At 35.7% G+C, this 17,972-nt stretch overlaps 1 protein-coding gene across 2 annotated transcripts in view; it reads right to left on the reverse strand.

Moving 5' to 3' along the window:
- The window catches only part of GCFC2 (GC-rich sequence DNA-binding factor 2), a 31,376-nt gene extending 14,008 nt beyond the window's left edge, over positions 1 to 17,368 (reverse strand). Inside the window, exons 1-10 of one of the 2 annotated variants that reach the window (XM_016202537.2) lie at positions 17,094 to 17,368; positions 15,945 to 16,070; positions 12,044 to 12,268; positions 10,846 to 10,943; positions 8,896 to 9,011; positions 4,571 to 4,757; positions 3,085 to 3,208; positions 2,065 to 2,146; positions 1,420 to 1,532; positions 271 to 470 (exon numbers count right to left, since the gene is read on the reverse strand). In XM_016202537.2, the coding sequence (XP_016058023.2) occupies positions 271 to 470; positions 1,420 to 1,532; positions 2,065 to 2,146; positions 3,085 to 3,208; positions 4,571 to 4,757; positions 8,896 to 9,011; positions 10,846 to 10,943; positions 12,044 to 12,268; positions 15,945 to 16,070; positions 17,094 to 17,367 (1,545 nt within the window). In that variant the 5' untranslated portion in view covers position 17,368. Of the gene's footprint in view, positions 1 to 270; positions 471 to 1,419; positions 1,533 to 2,064; positions 2,147 to 3,084; positions 3,209 to 4,570; positions 4,758 to 8,895; positions 9,012 to 10,845; positions 10,944 to 12,043; positions 12,269 to 15,944; positions 16,071 to 17,077 lie in introns of both variants that reach the window. The other variant, XM_016202538.2, reaches the window with a different exon arrangement.
- Positions 17,369 to 17,972: the final 604 nt, after the last annotated feature.

Consider the following 17,972-nt stretch of genomic DNA (forward strand, 5'->3'; position numbering starts at 1 on the left):
AGTAATATATATAGAAAACTTTTCTGTGAAATTAAACTTTTCATACTTAATTTTAATTACACAAACATGTCTACATTAAGAAAAACCAGGTAAACTAATTAATTTGTCAATTTTTTAACATACCCACTCTAAAAACCTATTTTATTATATATTATTATATAATGGACTTCTGGCTTTAATGGACACCCTCTTGCCCGAATTAGTCCATTATATCGAGGTATTACTGTAATGCGATCAAAATTACTTTTTTCACATGTTAAGCTTAAATACCTTAAGAGGATTCCAATCAATCAACTGAACTCGTATTAGGGGATTTAAAAGCTTCGGTATGCATAAACCAATGAAAGCTTCATAATAAGAATCAGGGAACTTTTCTCGCCATTGTTGAAATTTTAACAAAATATTTTGGATATTACAAAAATCATCATGCACATCTTCAAAAATCTTCTTATGATCTTGTAAAATGTCATCTGTGAACAAAATGAGTCTTTGTTATGCATTTTAAGTGTGCTTCCTATAAACAGGCATATATAACTATGTAATCAATGGGTTGAAAACTTTCCTTTGATATTGACATACAAACTAGTTATTAAAAAATAGCTTTAGTAATAACAGCAATATTATCAGTAATAAAATCTACCACTTATTGAGCCCCTGCTATATGCCAAAATATTACAAATACATTATCTCAATTTCACCATAACTACCATCCCTAAAAGGTAGGTGTTACTAGCTTAACTATATTTATTTATTTATTAAATATATCTTTATTGATTTCAGAGAGAGGGAAGGAGAGGGAGAGATAGAAACATCAATGATGAGAGAGTCATTGATCAAGCCCGAAACCAGGCATGTGCCCTGACCCGGAATCGAGCCCCAATTGCCTGGATCCTAGGTCGATGCTCAACTGCTGAGCCATGCCCGGCTGGGCTAGCTTAACTATGTTTAGATACAATAAACTAGCAAACAAACAACATCAGATTTAGGGAAGTCAAGGAATCTGTTCAAAATCACACAGAATGGAGCCCCTCTCTAAACCCATCTCATAGGCTGCAAAGCCCACAACTCTCAACTGTAGGTATTTTACCTTCTCTTAATGCTACAATGGCTTAACCACATTCAATTATTTTAAATTACAAATGATCATATAGAAAGTATGTAGTGGAGAAATGAAACAAAAAATGTTCATGCTTCCTTTATAAAAGAGAAAGGCTGAAGGAAAAAAACTATAAAGATGCAGTAATACAATGTTCTCCATTTTATTTCATTTTTTCAAAGGTAGGAAAGAAAAGTGGTTTTCCCCCCCCTGAAATTTTCCAACTATTTTATATAGCCATGTATTTAAGGGCAATCACTACAAAGCAATTCCTACCACTTCAATACTTCAAATAAAGACATATTAGAAACTTGGTGACTGACCCTGGCTTTTCTGGAAGCCAGTCATGTCTGCTGAAGACAGTTCATCATCACTAGATGTCCCTTCCTGATGATCACAATTTCCAGAAAGCACCCTTGCTTGTCTTCTTTGTGCCCTGTTTTTTTCAATAAACCGAAAATCAATTAGACATACAGCTCCTGCTGAAAGTAAATGCTTTAAAACAGGAAGTCATAATTTATTTAAAATGCCCAGAAATACAGTATTATATTAGCACACAATTTTAAGTTAGTATTTTTGACATTTTAGCTTCATTAATCTGAATGGGTGGCTCTCCCTCTTTTTTCTTATAAGACATTCTCAATTAGGACATTCCCATAGGCTACCCAGACTTTGAAGAATGGGTAACAATATAATTAGCACTGGCTTCTGCTTAGTAGCAATTCTCAGCCTGATAAATGACATTTTACTTATTCCCTCTGACTGATCCAAATACACCAGTGTGTCTTTAAATTCCGGGACTGAGGGTTTAAATTATTTTAGTTAAGACTGCTAAACTACATTTTGGTTTTATGTCATTCTCAGAAATTAATTTAAGTTAGGGTTAATTACACCATATGGGTAACTAGACTTAAGTAGTGAAAAATACTTGCTCAATGGTGCTTTAAGTCTTCACTGTAGATAGCTACCTTCGAGATTCAATTTCTTCTAAAATCCGTTGAGTTTTTTCATCTATAGCCAAGCTTCCATTTGTTGATGTCGCAGCTTTGGCTGTTATCAAAAGAAATAGTGAAACACTTTGAAAACAAAAGTTATATCTTAGGTGTGTATACACATATGTATATATAAACAAACACGGATAACAGGCTTAAATTCTATATTTCATCATGCAATGAACTGCAATGTTAATTCCCTATCACAATATTAATAGGCACTGAGTTTGTGAGACCAAAAAAGTGTACCTTGGCTGGGGAATATAGTTCAGCACTTGAGGACAGTAATGAAATTCCTCTAAGTTTCTTTCCCTCATATTCTTTTTTAGTAGTTTTTACATTTTTTTGTCCCTGTAGCTAAATGCTGGATACATGTGCATTACCAATGTTATTCATATTATTTCCTATTTTAGCATGTACCATACATAATGCATGACCAACTAAATGTCATGTGTTTGAAAGTCATTTTGCTTTTGCTATTATTCCCTACTTGATGATGGTCTCATTAATTTCACTATCTCCTGACAACACCTTAATCAGAGGATGGCATCTCGGAAAATACAAAACCAGTGTGAGAACTAAGAGGTAGCATCCTAATCTTAAATGAGATCTTACAGATGATTCTATACTGAAATCAATCAGCATTTCTTTAACCTTCATAACCAATCTGTGGAAGGGCTACAGAAACTTATAGATTTCTGACAAAGTCTATGAATTTGTCAACTCATATCAAAAGTCATTAAATGGTCATATAAATATTTTGTCTCAATACTAAGTAATCAGAAGTTGTAATTTTTATTTTTTAGTCTTAGACTTAAGACATTTTAAAGCGCTAGTTCTAAATGTTCTGGGGTTTTTAGAAGGGAGTCAGTTAAAGATCAGTGGGAAAATACTCAAAAAGCATTTTTTTAATAAAGGAATATAAGTATTTTTATTCTCCAGCTAATAATTTAGGTTAATGAATAAGAAATTATATTGAAGATGAAAAACACTAACGTGATAACAGTTGTAAATACGTTGACTCATGTTTTAATTCATCTTGCCTGCGTTTCATAAAGGTCATGGCTTGTTTTAAAAGGAGTGCATGCATGGATGATTCTATTTCTTGGATGCTGATAATCTGAAATACATATATAAGTAACATTTTGTGGGTCATCAATAATAATAAAATGTATTATTTATGTATTAGCATGTATATATGAATTCTCATATAAAGAAACATTTTTATCAACTAAAAAAATGTGAGGAACAGATCTAGCTGCCAATACTGCCAATATTAATAAGACCAGAAAATCAACTTAGTATACCAAAACAGCTACAAATATCATAATGAAACCAAATGGGCTGAAGTCAGGAACATGGATAAAAGTGGACAGATAAGATGGTACAGCCAAATTTTATAGGCTGAGGGAACAAAGTGTGTGTGTGTGTGTGGGGGGGGGGGCTTGAGGAAACTGGTAAAATTATAAAAAGTGGAGAATGGATGAGACCTAACTAGACAGGTAAGAAAGCCGTGAAGCAGAAAATAGTGATTAATTGAAACTGTCATTCTTGTATTTCTGGGGTAATTTCCCCCACTCCAATGATGTTACATAGCTGCTGCTATGGACACATCCATGTGTAGACCAGCAAGACTTTAACGTATAGTTCTTCAAGGACAAGTGAAGGAAATTATGTTGTAATAAATACTTCAGAAAGTAACTACCAAGTGATATTAGAAAGTAGTTAAAACAATAATAAAAACTAATGCAAAAAGTAGAGTATATTTCTAAAATGGTTCAAAAAAGGAACTCAAGATTCTAATGTATGGACTTAGAATATGTAAAGAAACCAGAAGCTATAAGAGGGAAAAAATGATTCACAAATCTGATTAACACAAGAATTTCAAACCATGTGGTAGTAGAAAAACCACTGTGAATAAAACCAGAAGGCAAAACAAACTGGAAAGTTTATCTAGGTCAAGTAGGATAAAGCATTAAAAATTTAAAGCAATAAAAAACTCATATAGGAAAAAAAACAACAAAAAAGGGGAAAAAAATCCCCACTATGAACCAAAAATATGCAGGGCAAAGGAGAAAAATAATTCATAAGAAAAACTACATGTGTTAATAAAACAAAGAGTTTGTCTGAGATCAAAATAAATATATAAATATATAAGAACCTTTTTTTAATGTAGTAAACTAAAAATAAAACATAATATTTCTGGAGGAAAGTTCAGCAGTTTCATAAGCCTTAAAAATAACTAGACCCTTTGACTTAATAATTCACTTTCTAGTAGTTTTTCTTAAACAATTATATACAAAACTTCATACTACCTTTACTATCCAACATTAAGGGAATGCTTAATATCACGGTATATAAAAATGTGTAAAAAAAACACTAGAGGAAAAGTATTCAGTTATGGGATTTAGGCTTTTTGTAAATTACATGGTAAGGGAATTTCTCTATAATAAGTGATATATAAGTATTTATAGCCATGTACCTTTTCATTAAGACAGTCAATTAAATTGTCCACATAAGTTTTCATGCTTTTATAGAATTTAAAATTTAGAGCTTGATTTGATGAACCCTCTAGGTTCTGGATGGCACTCTTTGAGCTCTTGACATCTTCTATATATTTTTCATATTCCCTCAGGTGTGAGCGGTGAGTATCCTGTAGTACTGTTAATCTACATAAATAAAAATAAATAAAAATTGATTTATTTTTCAGACTTTCATTTCTACTATAGTAAGCAGCAGTCTGATGAAAGTTTTTTCAAAGCTACCTTACAGAGATCACCAAGGAAATTGACAATCACATAAACCTGGGCTTATGAGACTTGATGAACCAAGGAGAACATCACAAAGAAAGTGGTCTCCAAGGGCAAGGCAGGAAAGGACATTAAGGTTTTAGGTGCTCAAGCTGGTAACAGAGTAGTTGCAGTCCTTTCCTGCCTTTCCCTTTGCATAAAATTGAGTTGTATGCAATACTAGAGATAACAGTTGTAATTCTAGATATTTTCTTCCAATTAAAAAAGGAATATTAAAAAAAATGCAATAAATGATAGTGAAGTTGTTATAAAACTAATCTTGAATTAAGGCAATCTGATCATTTAACATCACTACTGAAAAGCAATGATGTAGAACTAAGGTTGGAGAACTTTTTCTATAAAGTCCAAGTAGTAACATATGTTAAGCTTTGGAGGCTAGATGGTTGTGTTACAACTACATACTCAATTCTGGATTGTAGCATGAAAGCAGCCACAGACAACACATAAATACACAAGTATGACTGAGTTCCAATAAAACTTTATTTACGAAAACAGCCAGTGGACTGCCTATCCCCTAGAATACAGAGATAACCTAATGTTTAAAAACTGGTACAACTGAAGATTTCCATATATTTATTTCACTATAAAATGCTACAAAATGTTTTGGTATGAAGCTACTTTAAAGCTGATTTATACGAAAGATACAGGGGTGAAAATTTTTAACCTCTTCCTAGGGTATTAGAAAAAATTCCCAGGTATTAAAAAAAAAAAAAAAAAAAAAGAAAATCTTTAAAAATACTTGCTTTGGGAGAAGAAACAAAAATTTCTCCTTGTATCAAATCTTATATGAACTAATTTGACTTTTATCATCATACTTACTATTTTATACATCTAAAAACGCACTAGATGCTGAGTAGTAAAACAAAACCATTCAAAACAAAACAATCTATTATGGAGTCTGCCTTATTTTTAGCAAAAATACTACTTATTTTGAGATTAATATTATTTAAAGGAGAATAAAGGTTAGCTGTGTTTCAGATACGTAATCTCTATCAAGAGCCATAAAAATATGCGTAACTTTTGCCAAGGTCAACTTTCCCTGGAAATTTAACAAATAACATAACATTAAGTGATCTACAGAAATAAAATATTCATTACCTGTAGCATTATTTATAATTGAGAAAATTTAGAAATAAAAATGTCGAACAGAGAAATACTTAAGTAAATTATGCTGTATCAACTATATGGATGAACAAATATTACTATTATGCTTTTTATTTTTTATTGTAGTCAAGAATATTTAGCAAAATTTACAATCTTAACCATTTTAAGTTCAGTATATTAACTATATGCACACTAACAAATTTCTAGAATTTTCTCATCTTGCTAAACTGATCAACAATGTAACTGTAACTGCTATAATGTAAGTAAATAATTGGATTTTAAAAAATTTTTTAATTCAGCCACTAGAAGTGTTTTGATTGTAGAGTTTAATCCATTTATATTGAAAGTAATTACTGAATTGGAAGGCTTTACTATTACCATTTTATAAGCAGTTTTATGTCCATTTTGTATTTATTTTGTCTCTTTTTCTGTCTTGATACCTTGTATTTTGTTGATTTTTAGTAGTGACATGCTCTGCAGTCTTTTCTCATTCTTTTGTGCCTCTTTTATAGATATTACCATGGGGGTTACAAAAACATTTTAAAGTTGCAGAAATCTACGAACTTGATGTCAATCACATACAAAACTCCTTTACATCTTCCCCTGCACTTATTAACGTACTACATTACATTTTTAAATTTTGTATTAACATAGTGTTAGTTATTTTTTTGTTTTTTAATTTCTATATCTGAATTAAAAGTAATTTTCACACCACCCTTACAAGTATTATAGGATTCTGTATTTGTCTATGTATTTACCTTTACTAGAGAACTTTATATTTTTGTATGCTTTGTGCTGTCTAGTGTCCTTTCATTTCAACCTGAAGGACTTTTTTTAGGAATTTTTCTAGGGCAGGTCTAGTGGTGATGAACTTCCTCAGCTTTTGTTTATTCAAGAAGGCATTTCTTTACCATATGTGGAGAAGTTTTGCTTGATGTAGTATTCTAAGTTGAGAATTTCTTTCTTTCAGAACTTTGAATATATCATCCTACTCCCTTTTGGCCTGTTTCTGTTGAGAGATCTGATGATCTTACAGGGCTCCATGGTTAGTGATGAGGTGCTTTTGTTTTGAAGATTTCAAAATTCTGTTCACCTTTAAAAAGTCTGATTATAATGTGCCTCAGCGTGAGCTACTTTGGGTTCATCTCATTAGAGTCCTCTGAGCTTCTTGAAATTGGATCTTTCATTTCCACCCTCCAATTGTTCAAGTTTCTGGCTATTTTATGTTCACATGAACTCTGCCCCATTCTGCCTCTCTTCTTCTTGGACTTCCATAACGTGAATGTGGTTCTGCTTCATGGTGTCCTATAAATCCCTTAGACTGCCTTCACTTTTCATTCTTTTTTCTGTTTCTCTGACTTGATAATTTTTAAAAAAATATGTCTTTATTTCAGTGAGTGGGGGGGGAGAGAGAAACATCAATGAGTGAGTCATTGATTGGCTGCATCCTGCAGGCCCCCTACTGGGAATTGAGCCCGAAACCCGGGCATGTGCCCTGACCGGGAATCGAACCTCGATCTCCTGGATCATAGGTTGCTGCTCAACCGCTGACTCACACCAGCGGGGCTGACTTGATCAATGCAAATGACCAGTCTTAGAGGTCACTGCTTCTTTCTTCTCTTGATTAAGTGTGCTGCTGATGTCCTCTAGTAAATTTTTCAATTCAATTACTATATTCTTCATCTCCAGAATCTTTGGTTCTTTTTTTATAGTTCCCCTGTTGATATTCTAACTGTTCATGTACTATTTTCCTGATTTCATTTAGTTGTTTGTGTTCCCATGTAGCACACTAAACTTCTTTAAGAGGGTTAGTCTATATTCTTTGTTAGGTAATTCATAGGTCTCTGTTCCTTTAGGATTGGTTCTGGAGATTTATTTTGTTCCTTTGAGCAATGTTTCCTCATTTTTTTCACATTTGGTTATTTTTTTGTTCTTTTGTGTATGTGAAAATGCTTTGTACTAGAGAGAAAAATCACCAATTAGCCTAGATAGAGATTCTTTAGGGGTAGGGGAAAGGGTGTCTTCTCACACCTTACATGGGGAATACATCTTCTCTGGGCTTCTACAAGAAATTTTCCACTATAGAGATTTGTGTGTTTCTTTTTCAGGAGAGTTTGTAGTCTCTTGTTCACTCTGGCTGGCTCTGCAACAAGCCACCAAACTCTCTTTTGTCCTTTGTGGCCCCAGGCATCCAAGGTATGACAGTTCCCCATTAGTGTTCTGAGACAGACAAGGCAGAAATTAGTCCTTTGGGCAGTCTCCCCAAAAGTGAGAATGTTGGGTGTATGTTCTACTCTTCTTTTTCCCTTCCAATGGAGAAGTCATGAGTTGAGCTTTTTCTATCATAAGCAGTGCTGGCTTATGGGAGGGGCTGATGCAGCTGAAACGAAATGGCTTTTCTTACCCATTACAATGTGGCTATTCTTGGCTTTGAGCCTGCCTCAGCATTGTGACTTCCTAACTGGTTTCTGGAGTTCTCAGAAAGGCTTTTTAAACATATATTGGTTAAGTTGGTATCTGTGTGAAGGAAAGGTCTAGGTTTTGTATTCTGGCATCTTGCTGTCATCACTCCCAACATATTATTTTTAAAAATTAAAGGCTATTTAACAATGCAGATAAATGCTTATAAAAACATTAAGTAAAAAACAGCAGAATCTGATATTTATTGAATTTAGCCACATAACATATACCTCTTATAAAGACTAAAAAAGACATATACAAAAAAAGAAATCAGTTATGTTAGTGTAGTAACACAGGTGATGCTATTTTTCCTATCACTTTGTTTAGGATTAACATTTGTATTTAATAGTTCAAAAGGTTATATACATAGTACTAACTTTTCACTACTGAATTGTCTAGGACAAGTATAAATTTTAATATGAATATTACTTACCTAGTATTTAATTGCTTCTTTATAATTTCTAAATTTACTGGTGGAAATGAAATGGAAGTATCAAACTTCTTCACTGTTTGAAATTCACTACTGTGGGAAAGATCTATGTTTCTTCCCTAAAAATAATATAAAAATTAGTATTGTTTTCAACATTCATTAATCTTACAATTATTAATAACATAAAAGCAGACTACATACTTCAAGATTTCATTAGCTCAAAATTCCATGCCATTGACATTTTTCACAGTTACAATAAAACAGTTTCAAATTCTCAGTTTTAATATAGAACTTTAAGTTAACATGTAAGAGGCAAATTACAAAATCTTCTTTTTCTTTCTTTTTTAATCCTCACCCAAGGATATGTGTTTTTTTAAAATTGATTTTTAGAGAAGTGCAGGGGGAAGGGGAAGTAGAGGGAGGGGGCAGAGAGGGAAAGAAGGGGGCAGAGAGAAAGAGAAAGAAATATCGATGTTATAGAGAAACTGATCAGTTGCCTTCCTTATGCACCTGGACTGGAAATCAAGTCTGCAACCTAGGTACGTGCAGAGGGAGAATGGAACCTGGTGTACAGCTGCAACCAACTGAGCCACCTGAGCCACCTAGCCTGGACAAAAATCTTATTTTTCACAAAAGCTTGATTCTCAGTGTTTTTAAAGCCAGTTTTATTATCTTGATAATTATCTAAATTAAAAAGGATTATGCAAACTTGAGTAGTTAAGAGTAAGAACTGTGGCATGTTTTTTCTCAAAGTATTATTTTAATGCTGCTGTTACACTGATTTTACTAAAAAGAAAAAAAAAAGGGTGTGTGTGAAGAATGTAAGCCTGTTACAGTCATAAAATCGTCCTCTAAATCATTTCCCTGGTCAGAAACTTCTAAATTACAACCAAAGGCCTGCCTTTACTTAGTTTTTTAGTTTTAATAACATGGAGATTTTATACTTTCTTAAGAGAGTAAATAATCTTTCAAAGTATTCTTATTAAAAAGATTAAAAACCTTATATTTGTATACCATTATACAATTTATAAGCACTATGATTTAGATCATTATAATTTTGAGCATTACAGCCTACTCAGTTAAGTAACATAATGATTTCCATGTTATTGATGAGAAAACAGATTTAGAAAAATTAAATGATTTGCTCAAAGTCATACACAAATATTTATAGAGCACTCACAATATTAGGGACTGCGGGATATAACACTGGACAAAATAGTTAATTCTTATGCTCATGGAACATGTATTTTAGTGGTAGTGCCAGAACCCAAATCCAGAACTTCTGACCCCAAGTACAATATTCTCTTTGTTTGTGAGTTTTGTTTTAAACTTCACTACTTGTTTCAACTTCATGTTTAAGCAACTTACCATATACTATATACTGTCAGTTACTATATAATTAAGGATAAAAAACATACCGTCCTTTCAAGTGGCTTGTAATAAATATGTGAAAGGTGTTTAAAATCTAGTGGGAAAAGCACATATATACATAGTGTAGTGGGTTAAGTGGTGGCCTCCCAAAAGATATTTCTATGTTCTAACCCCTGGAACTTGCAACTATGACCTTATTTGGAAAAAGGTCTTTGTGGGTATAATTAAGGAAAGCATCTCAGGATGAGATCATCCTGAATTACCAAGTGGGCCTTAAATCCATCAGGTGTCCTTATAAGAGACACAGTGTAGAAGCAAAGCAAAGAAGGCCATGTGAAGGAGGCAAAGGAGTAATGCAGTCACAAAGTAAGGAACACCCTGGAATGACCAGAAAAGGCAAAAAAGGGATTCTCCTCTAGAGCCTTCAAAGGCAGCACAGTCCTGCCAACACCTTGATTTCAGACTTCTAGCCTCCACAACTGTGGGAGAATAAACGTCTCTTACTTTAAGACATCACATTTGTGGTAATTTGTTACAGCAGTCACAGGAAACTAATACACATGATATAAAAGAAATGATTACCTCTGTGATTTTAACTGCTTTCCTCATTTGCTGCTGTTCCCAAATATCTTGATTTTCATCTTCTTGACTTTCTTCACTTGTTTCTTCATGTCTGGTTGCTAGGGAAAACAGCAGCAGTTCACGGTTAGTCAACATTTTTTCCATTCTAATACAGTGGCTAACACTTCTGGGGGGTTTATAATGTGCTAGCTTAGCAGCCTTTTAGATGTGTTAACTTATTCTTCACAGTAATTCTGGGAAGAAGGCACTATTATCACCCTTGTTTTATAAATGAGAAAACGCAGATATTAGAAGGTTAAATAACTTGTCTGAGGACAGTGTTGAAGCTGGGACTTCAATCTATCAATCTAACTCCAGAACTTTATTCACTGAAACTGTCCTACTCAAAACACTATAGGCTCATGAAAGATGGTTGGAAAAAATGAAACATTTGGTTTTCATTACCAGAGTTTCTCAATTCTACTTGAACCACGTCTCACTATGAAATAATCGTATTTGAAGTGACAAAAAATGTTGGTAAATCATATAATATTGTTTATAAAAGAGAAACGTAAAAATGGTCCTTTGAGACCTAAAGATTAGTGGTTGAAGAAATTTTTTAATTATAGCAGGAAAGATTTTAATACCTGACACTTAAAATCCCTGTAGATGCTTCCATGTTTAACAACAACAAAATCGTTATATGCTCTGGCCGGTGTGGCTCAGTTGGTTGAGCACTGTCCTGTGTACTGAAGAACCATCAGTTTGATTCCTGGTCAGGGCATATGCTCAGGCTGTGTGCTTGATCCCCAGTTGGGGTGCATGTGGGAGGCAGCCAATCGATGCTTCTCTCTCTCCCCCTTTCTCTCTCTCTAAAAAAAACAGCAACGAAAACATATTTAAAAAATCTTTATATAGGTGAAAATGAAAGACTTAAATATCAAAAATAAGACAGTATGAAATTTTTTAACTTGTTAGAAAGATCAAGTGGAGATCAGATAATAGTAAACAATATTACACATACCCTTTGATAACATTTTGATAAAGACATGTCCTTTAGAGGCCATGTTGTCATTGACCAAATTGGTATTAAATAAAAACCAACCTTAACACCCTTTAGACTATGAGACACTACATTCTGTTTTTTTATGGAGATTTTATCATAATATTATATAAAAAGCCTTAATGTTCATATACTGCAAATAAATTAAATATGTACTTGTTTCTTCAGCCATTCTTTGTCGAAGTGTTTGAGGCTTTGGGGTAAATGGTATTCTTTTTTCATGGTCATCAGGCTCACTCTCAGGATCTTCATCACTGCTCTTCTTCATATCAGAGATAGTAGATGGATGTTTTACATCCAAAGAAATATAGTCCTCTTGGGCCCTGGCCAATTCACGTTTTCTGCGGGCCGCCTGAATAAAAGCTGCATCAGGGATATTTACTAAAAGAAACGAAGAGGAGGATATTGAAAACCAAACACCAACAGAAATATTCTTCACATTTAAATAAAATTTAAAAAGATGCCAGTTTTCTAATTTTTTCACTATTCTGATATGAATGTAAATAGCTCACAATCTACATCAGTAATGGAAGAAAACTATTTTGATAGAGATTAAATAATTCTTATTTAATAATTAAAATTTATCTTTACATTAACCAAATGAAGAAGTATCAGAAAATATACTGAAACCACTCCAATTTATCTTTTAACTATTATTCATCAGGTGTTATTGGTGACTTTTCGTTCAGGGCTAGCCATTTCTCATCTCCAGAGGCTCTGAGATTGTCAGGGTACAGATGTGGAGAGGGCCTAGCACGAGTTGCCCAGTCAGGAACAACTGTAGAGGTTAGCTGGTGATAGACCAGTCTGACATACAAAGTAACAGGAACACTATACTACGGTCCACCCTTCTCCACTGGGCATCCAGGCATACAGGGAATGAGAAACACACTACAGTCATCACACAGACACGTCAGCCTTCAAGGTCCTATGGTGATTCTCACGTGAGTAAATGTGACATTTTAAAAAGTATACAAGAAATAATCAGGTTCATTTACCAGGTGAAAAATATTTAAGGAACAATATTTTTTAATACAGTTTTGTTTTATTTTTATTTCATACAGTATAAACCTTATTAATATGAGTCTTCCAATTCAAAACAAGTTTCTTCATGCATGATCTAAAATAAAATTAACCTTTACGCTGTGGGAAGAAATGGTTTCATAAGCAAAATGCTGAGATAAAATGGCAAGAGACATTTTTACCATTTCAAGCACTTCAAAATATTATTAGGGGTGTCAAGTCACTGAGGCTCAAGTGAAATTTTCTAACCTTTCCCCAAAATTGGTCCCAATTCCTTTGAAAACAAATAGAAAAAAACCCACACAAACATTATATGCCAGGAGATGCAGAAATATTCCAGTTTTTTAAACAGAAAAAGAGACAGATTTCAGGAATCACAGACCAATATACTGGATAACCAGTCCTAAAGGAAAACAAAAAGTACCTGAATTATGAAGCACTAGGTGGCAATCACTAGAAACCAACATGTGCTCACTAAAAACAAGGAATACCAAAGCAAGTGCTTTGGTTTTTGTAGCCTAGTGCTTATTCACAGATCAGTATCAGGAAAATGATACAGGCCAGGTGTCTCTCCATCCTCCCAAAGATTTAACAGCTGCATTTTCCTCGTGGATAACGTTAAAATACGGGGGAAATCATACGGCACACTGCATTCTTAACCGCTAAGTACTCCAAAAAAATACCACCCACAGAAGTTGATTATAAAGTAATGCCAGAGGGCTGTGAATTTTGTCTTGTTATTTTAATGATCTTATTGTGATGTGGCTGAAGACAACATGACGTCTTTAAAGCTGAGACAGTTAATATAACCTGAAGCAGAATTAAAATTCAAAACCATCACAACAGATTATACTGTCATTTCTTGACCCTGGCTACACATTAGAATCACCTGGGAAGCTCGATAATCTGCTGGTACCCAGGCTCCCAGCCCAGAGATCCAGATTCAGTTGATCTGAGCAGCAGCATGTCTTTAGAGCCCGATGGGGAATTTTAATGTGCAACCAGGTTAAGATGACACATTTAGGTTTAAATACTCAGGTTTATAAAAACAGGAATACTTAAATTAGAAGTGAGTCACCTGCCAATGACTTGATAGGATTTAATTAACAAATCACAATGAATGAACTCCCTAGTGAGATACTAATTCAACATAAAGTAAATCCTCTTGAGCAACCATAAAGTAAAAATTCAAAAGAAAAAGAGTACTCTATCCTGTCCTGCCTATATCCAACACCTAGCTCAAGGGTTCTCACATAGCAGATGTTGGGCAGACATGGGATTAATTAATAAAGTCAGCATACTGCTTTATAATAACAAAAACATGTTTTTATAGATTTATAATTCATACTTATATTTTATATCCTATCTAAGGAGTAGAGGTTAAATACCATGCCCCATTGTTAACAAGTAGTCTCTGCAATGTAAACATCTCATGACAAATATTCCATATTCCATTACTGGATTATTCTAATAGTTCTATCATCTGAACGAAAAATAAATGCACTTTCTTCCACATACCAATCCTAAACTTATATTCCCTCTTTTTCTGCTCCAGAAAAAATAACAATGAAAGTGTTTCTCATGGGACAAGTTTTCAACTTTCAATCAGTGTTTCTCAAAAGGGCATTTGAGGAGGGACAATCCTTTAGTGTGTAGAACCGTTCTGCAAGATATCTATTATTGCTTGCTTCCAGGGCACTACATGCCAGCAACACCTCAGTCACCATAATTAAAACTCTCTCATACATTTCCCATTTCCAAACACTGCCTTCTTTCCTTAGGTGCACAGTGCTGTCAACACTTTACAACTACTGTCTTACACTGTCTAATCCACCATCTTTTATAGTGGCTCTGTTCAACAGAGTAACCATTTGCCATATGTGACTATTTAAATTTAATCAAATTAAAAATCCAATTCCTTAGTTACACAAGCCACATTTCAAGAGCTCTTATAGCTTCATGTGGTTAGCAGCTAATGTACTGGACAGTAAAGACACAGAATTTTTACATCCTTGTAGAAAGTTCTATTGGACAGCGCTGTAGCTGGAGTCTAGCCAAGGCTTCACTTGTCTGCTAGGCTTTATCATAAAGTATCTGTACCTTGTAAACTTGTATAAAAAAAAATTACAAGAGCTACTGGTTTTGTTATTTAGTAAGTTAATAAAGCACTTGTATTTTAAAACATATTTTAACAATTATATTTCAAATTCACTTGTTCCCTTTATAAAGCTATGTATTTTACTTTATTTTCTCAGAAGTGGTCTTAGGTTTCATCAGACTAAAAAACAATACAAAATAAATTATGAACTCTTGAGCTAGAGTAAAAGGCATTTTTGGCTTTGTGTGCCATAAAGTCTCTTGTCAATGTCTCAATGCCACAGCAGTGCAAAAGCAGCCTCAGAAAATACATAATTGAATGAGTGTGGCTGTGTTTTAATAAAACTTTATTTACAAAAGCAGGGGGTGGGCTACATTTGGAACACAGGTGGTAATGTGCCAACCCCAGAACTGGATTGATTTTTCTAAAATACAAAAATGATCATGTCATCTAGTTGCATAAAATTTTCAGTAGCTTCACCAAGCCTGACTCCAACATGTCCCTCTGATTGCTTTCTTTTTGTTCCTCTTTCTTAAACTCCAACTAAATATTTTCAGTCCAACTATTTTTAGTTCCCTACACATACTGTATTATCTTCCCTCAAGTTTTATATATACTACATTTTGTACCTGAAAATTCCTCACTGACAAATTCTTACCATCCTTCAGACAGTGGCATGAATCGCCCAATAAAGAACATAGGCTCTGGGGTAGAGTGATTGGTTTGAATCTTAGTTGTGCCTCTTATAAGCTGTCTGACCTTGGGCATGTTACGTAATGGAAATGAGCAGTCAATTTAGAAACTTTCACCATCGTTAGTAATGACTTACTTGCCCCATACTTCACTACAGTTTATGTTATTAATAATAAGCTCACAGGTACAGAATATACTGATTTAGGAATTAAGTTCTTAAACAAAATTATAAGAATTACCAACCTATTGATGAAAATTCTTCTTCCAGAGAGCTAGAGTTGTTGGAAGATGAACTCTGATCACCTTTACTTTCTGAGGCATCGTATGTTCTGTCCTCTTCATCTGTTGAAAGATCAACTGTTCTGGATTCTAACAGAATATTTTTGAATATAAAAAGAAAGAGTCAAGATATTGGAATCAATAACTAAAATTCTGACCAACACATGGCATATGTATAATATGGTGTTCAGGTTTTACTCCACATATTTAAAGTAGGTATACAGATCTTTCTCCAACCTCCATTCTCTGTGAAACCAATGGATAGTCTAAAAAATGTACAAAGACTTACACTACTTATACTATTTACTTATCTGTTAAAATGCTCCTTTAAAGGATGCAATGAGAAGAGGAAAGGGAATATTAAAGAAAAATCAAAACAAGAAAGAAAAAACAGTTGTACTGAATAAGTAGAAAAAGAAAAAAATATTTACTGTACACTTAGAATGTGTTAGGCACACTGGAATCTGTTTTATAAGGTATAATTAATTTGATATTCACAATTCTATAAAGTAAGTGCTATTACTGAGGAGAACTAGAGTCCTCATCAGGATTGGGGAGGCTAAATAACATGTCCAATGTCACAAAGTTAACGAGTAGAGAAGCAGGGCTTTCAACTAAATTTCACCCAACTCTGGAATTCAGGCTTTTTAAGTATTACGAAAACAGGCAAAAGAAAATGTCTCAAAGCCCGCCATCTGCATTTTTCTAATGTAATATTCTGGTTAAGTGTTTTCGAGAAAAGTAATTGGGGGCGTTTCCAAAAGGCACACATAACTTTCATGTACCTAAGGGTATTAGAAAAATCTTAACTCTTCTGTGACGGTTTCACATAAACATCAAATACTGCACTAAATCTATAATTTGTGATGGTTCATCTGGTGTTGCAGACGAGCCCCCAAACCGTACAGGATTCCTTGTACTCCTCCAAGGCGCCCCATGGGGAGATGCGGACCGCGGGCCAGCGCTCGCGGCGGGCGGTCTTGCTCACTAGCTCCGGACTGAGCGTCGCTCGTGGTCAGCAGCAGGTTACAGAAACCTCTAGAGAGTCCAGCGGGACTCCTCCCGCTCCACCCCAACCCGTCACCTGGGGCGCCCACCCCGGTCCCAAGTCACCTGGGACGCCCGTGTCGCCGTCCCCGCGGGGAGCCGCTCCGGGGGCGCGCCGGGAAGTCGCCCAGACCCGGCCCCGGCCCCGAGGGCCTCGGACGCGAAGGGGCCGTTCGGCCGCCTCTGCGCGGCCTCCTCCAGGGGATGGCTCTTCCTGCTCAGGGGCCGGGACTGCCTGCTCCCCCGGCGCCCCGGGTTCAGCAGACGGCTCCTCGGCGCTGTCGCTGTCACTGGAGTCGGCTCGCCGCTGCCGGAAAGTCCTTTTGGGCCTGTGAGCCATAGCCGAGAGCAGGGAGCCTCCAACGCGTTCTCTTCCGGCGCAGCCAACGCGAGTCATTGACGTGCGACGCGGCGCGCGCTCCCACCTCCGGCCGGGCCGCCGGGTGCGTGCGCCGGTTCCGCTCACCCGCGACGCCCGCTTCGCTGTGCGCATGCGTCCTCGCCTTTTGGGCGGTGGTGGCCCGAGGCTCAGGGGACGCGCGTCCCTGTGGGAGGCCGGGTTGCGAGCGGCCGACAGCAGCGCCCGCGGGCTGACCCTGTGCGCGCCCGGCCTGGGGACCGCTGTGCCGCGTCCTGGCGCGGAGCCGAGTCTGCTGCTTCCTACTTTCTGGAGACAGTCGAGTTCTCTCTCTAACCAGAAATTAAAGCAAACAAAAAGGGGGGGGGATTGCTTCCGAAAACTAAACAGTAACATCTACGCCTAACGATAGGGGCACAAATAAGTACGCAGTGATCGCTTCCAGGCTTCCGCAGAACCTGGTTAAATGCTTCGGTGCAAAAGAGAAAATGTATCTGAAAAAAGGAGGTTTTGTATAGAAAGATGCGCAGAGATAAGGTCGACTGAAGCCAACTTGGACTGTGTCCCCGGAGGGGGAAGGAGAGGAA

Source organism: Miniopterus natalensis, chromosome 13 (genome assembly GCF_054644295.1).
Source record: "Miniopterus natalensis isolate mMinNat1 chromosome 13, mMinNat1.hap1, whole genome shotgun sequence".
Taxonomy (NCBI): Eukaryota; Metazoa; Chordata; class Mammalia; order Chiroptera; family Miniopteridae; genus Miniopterus; species Miniopterus natalensis.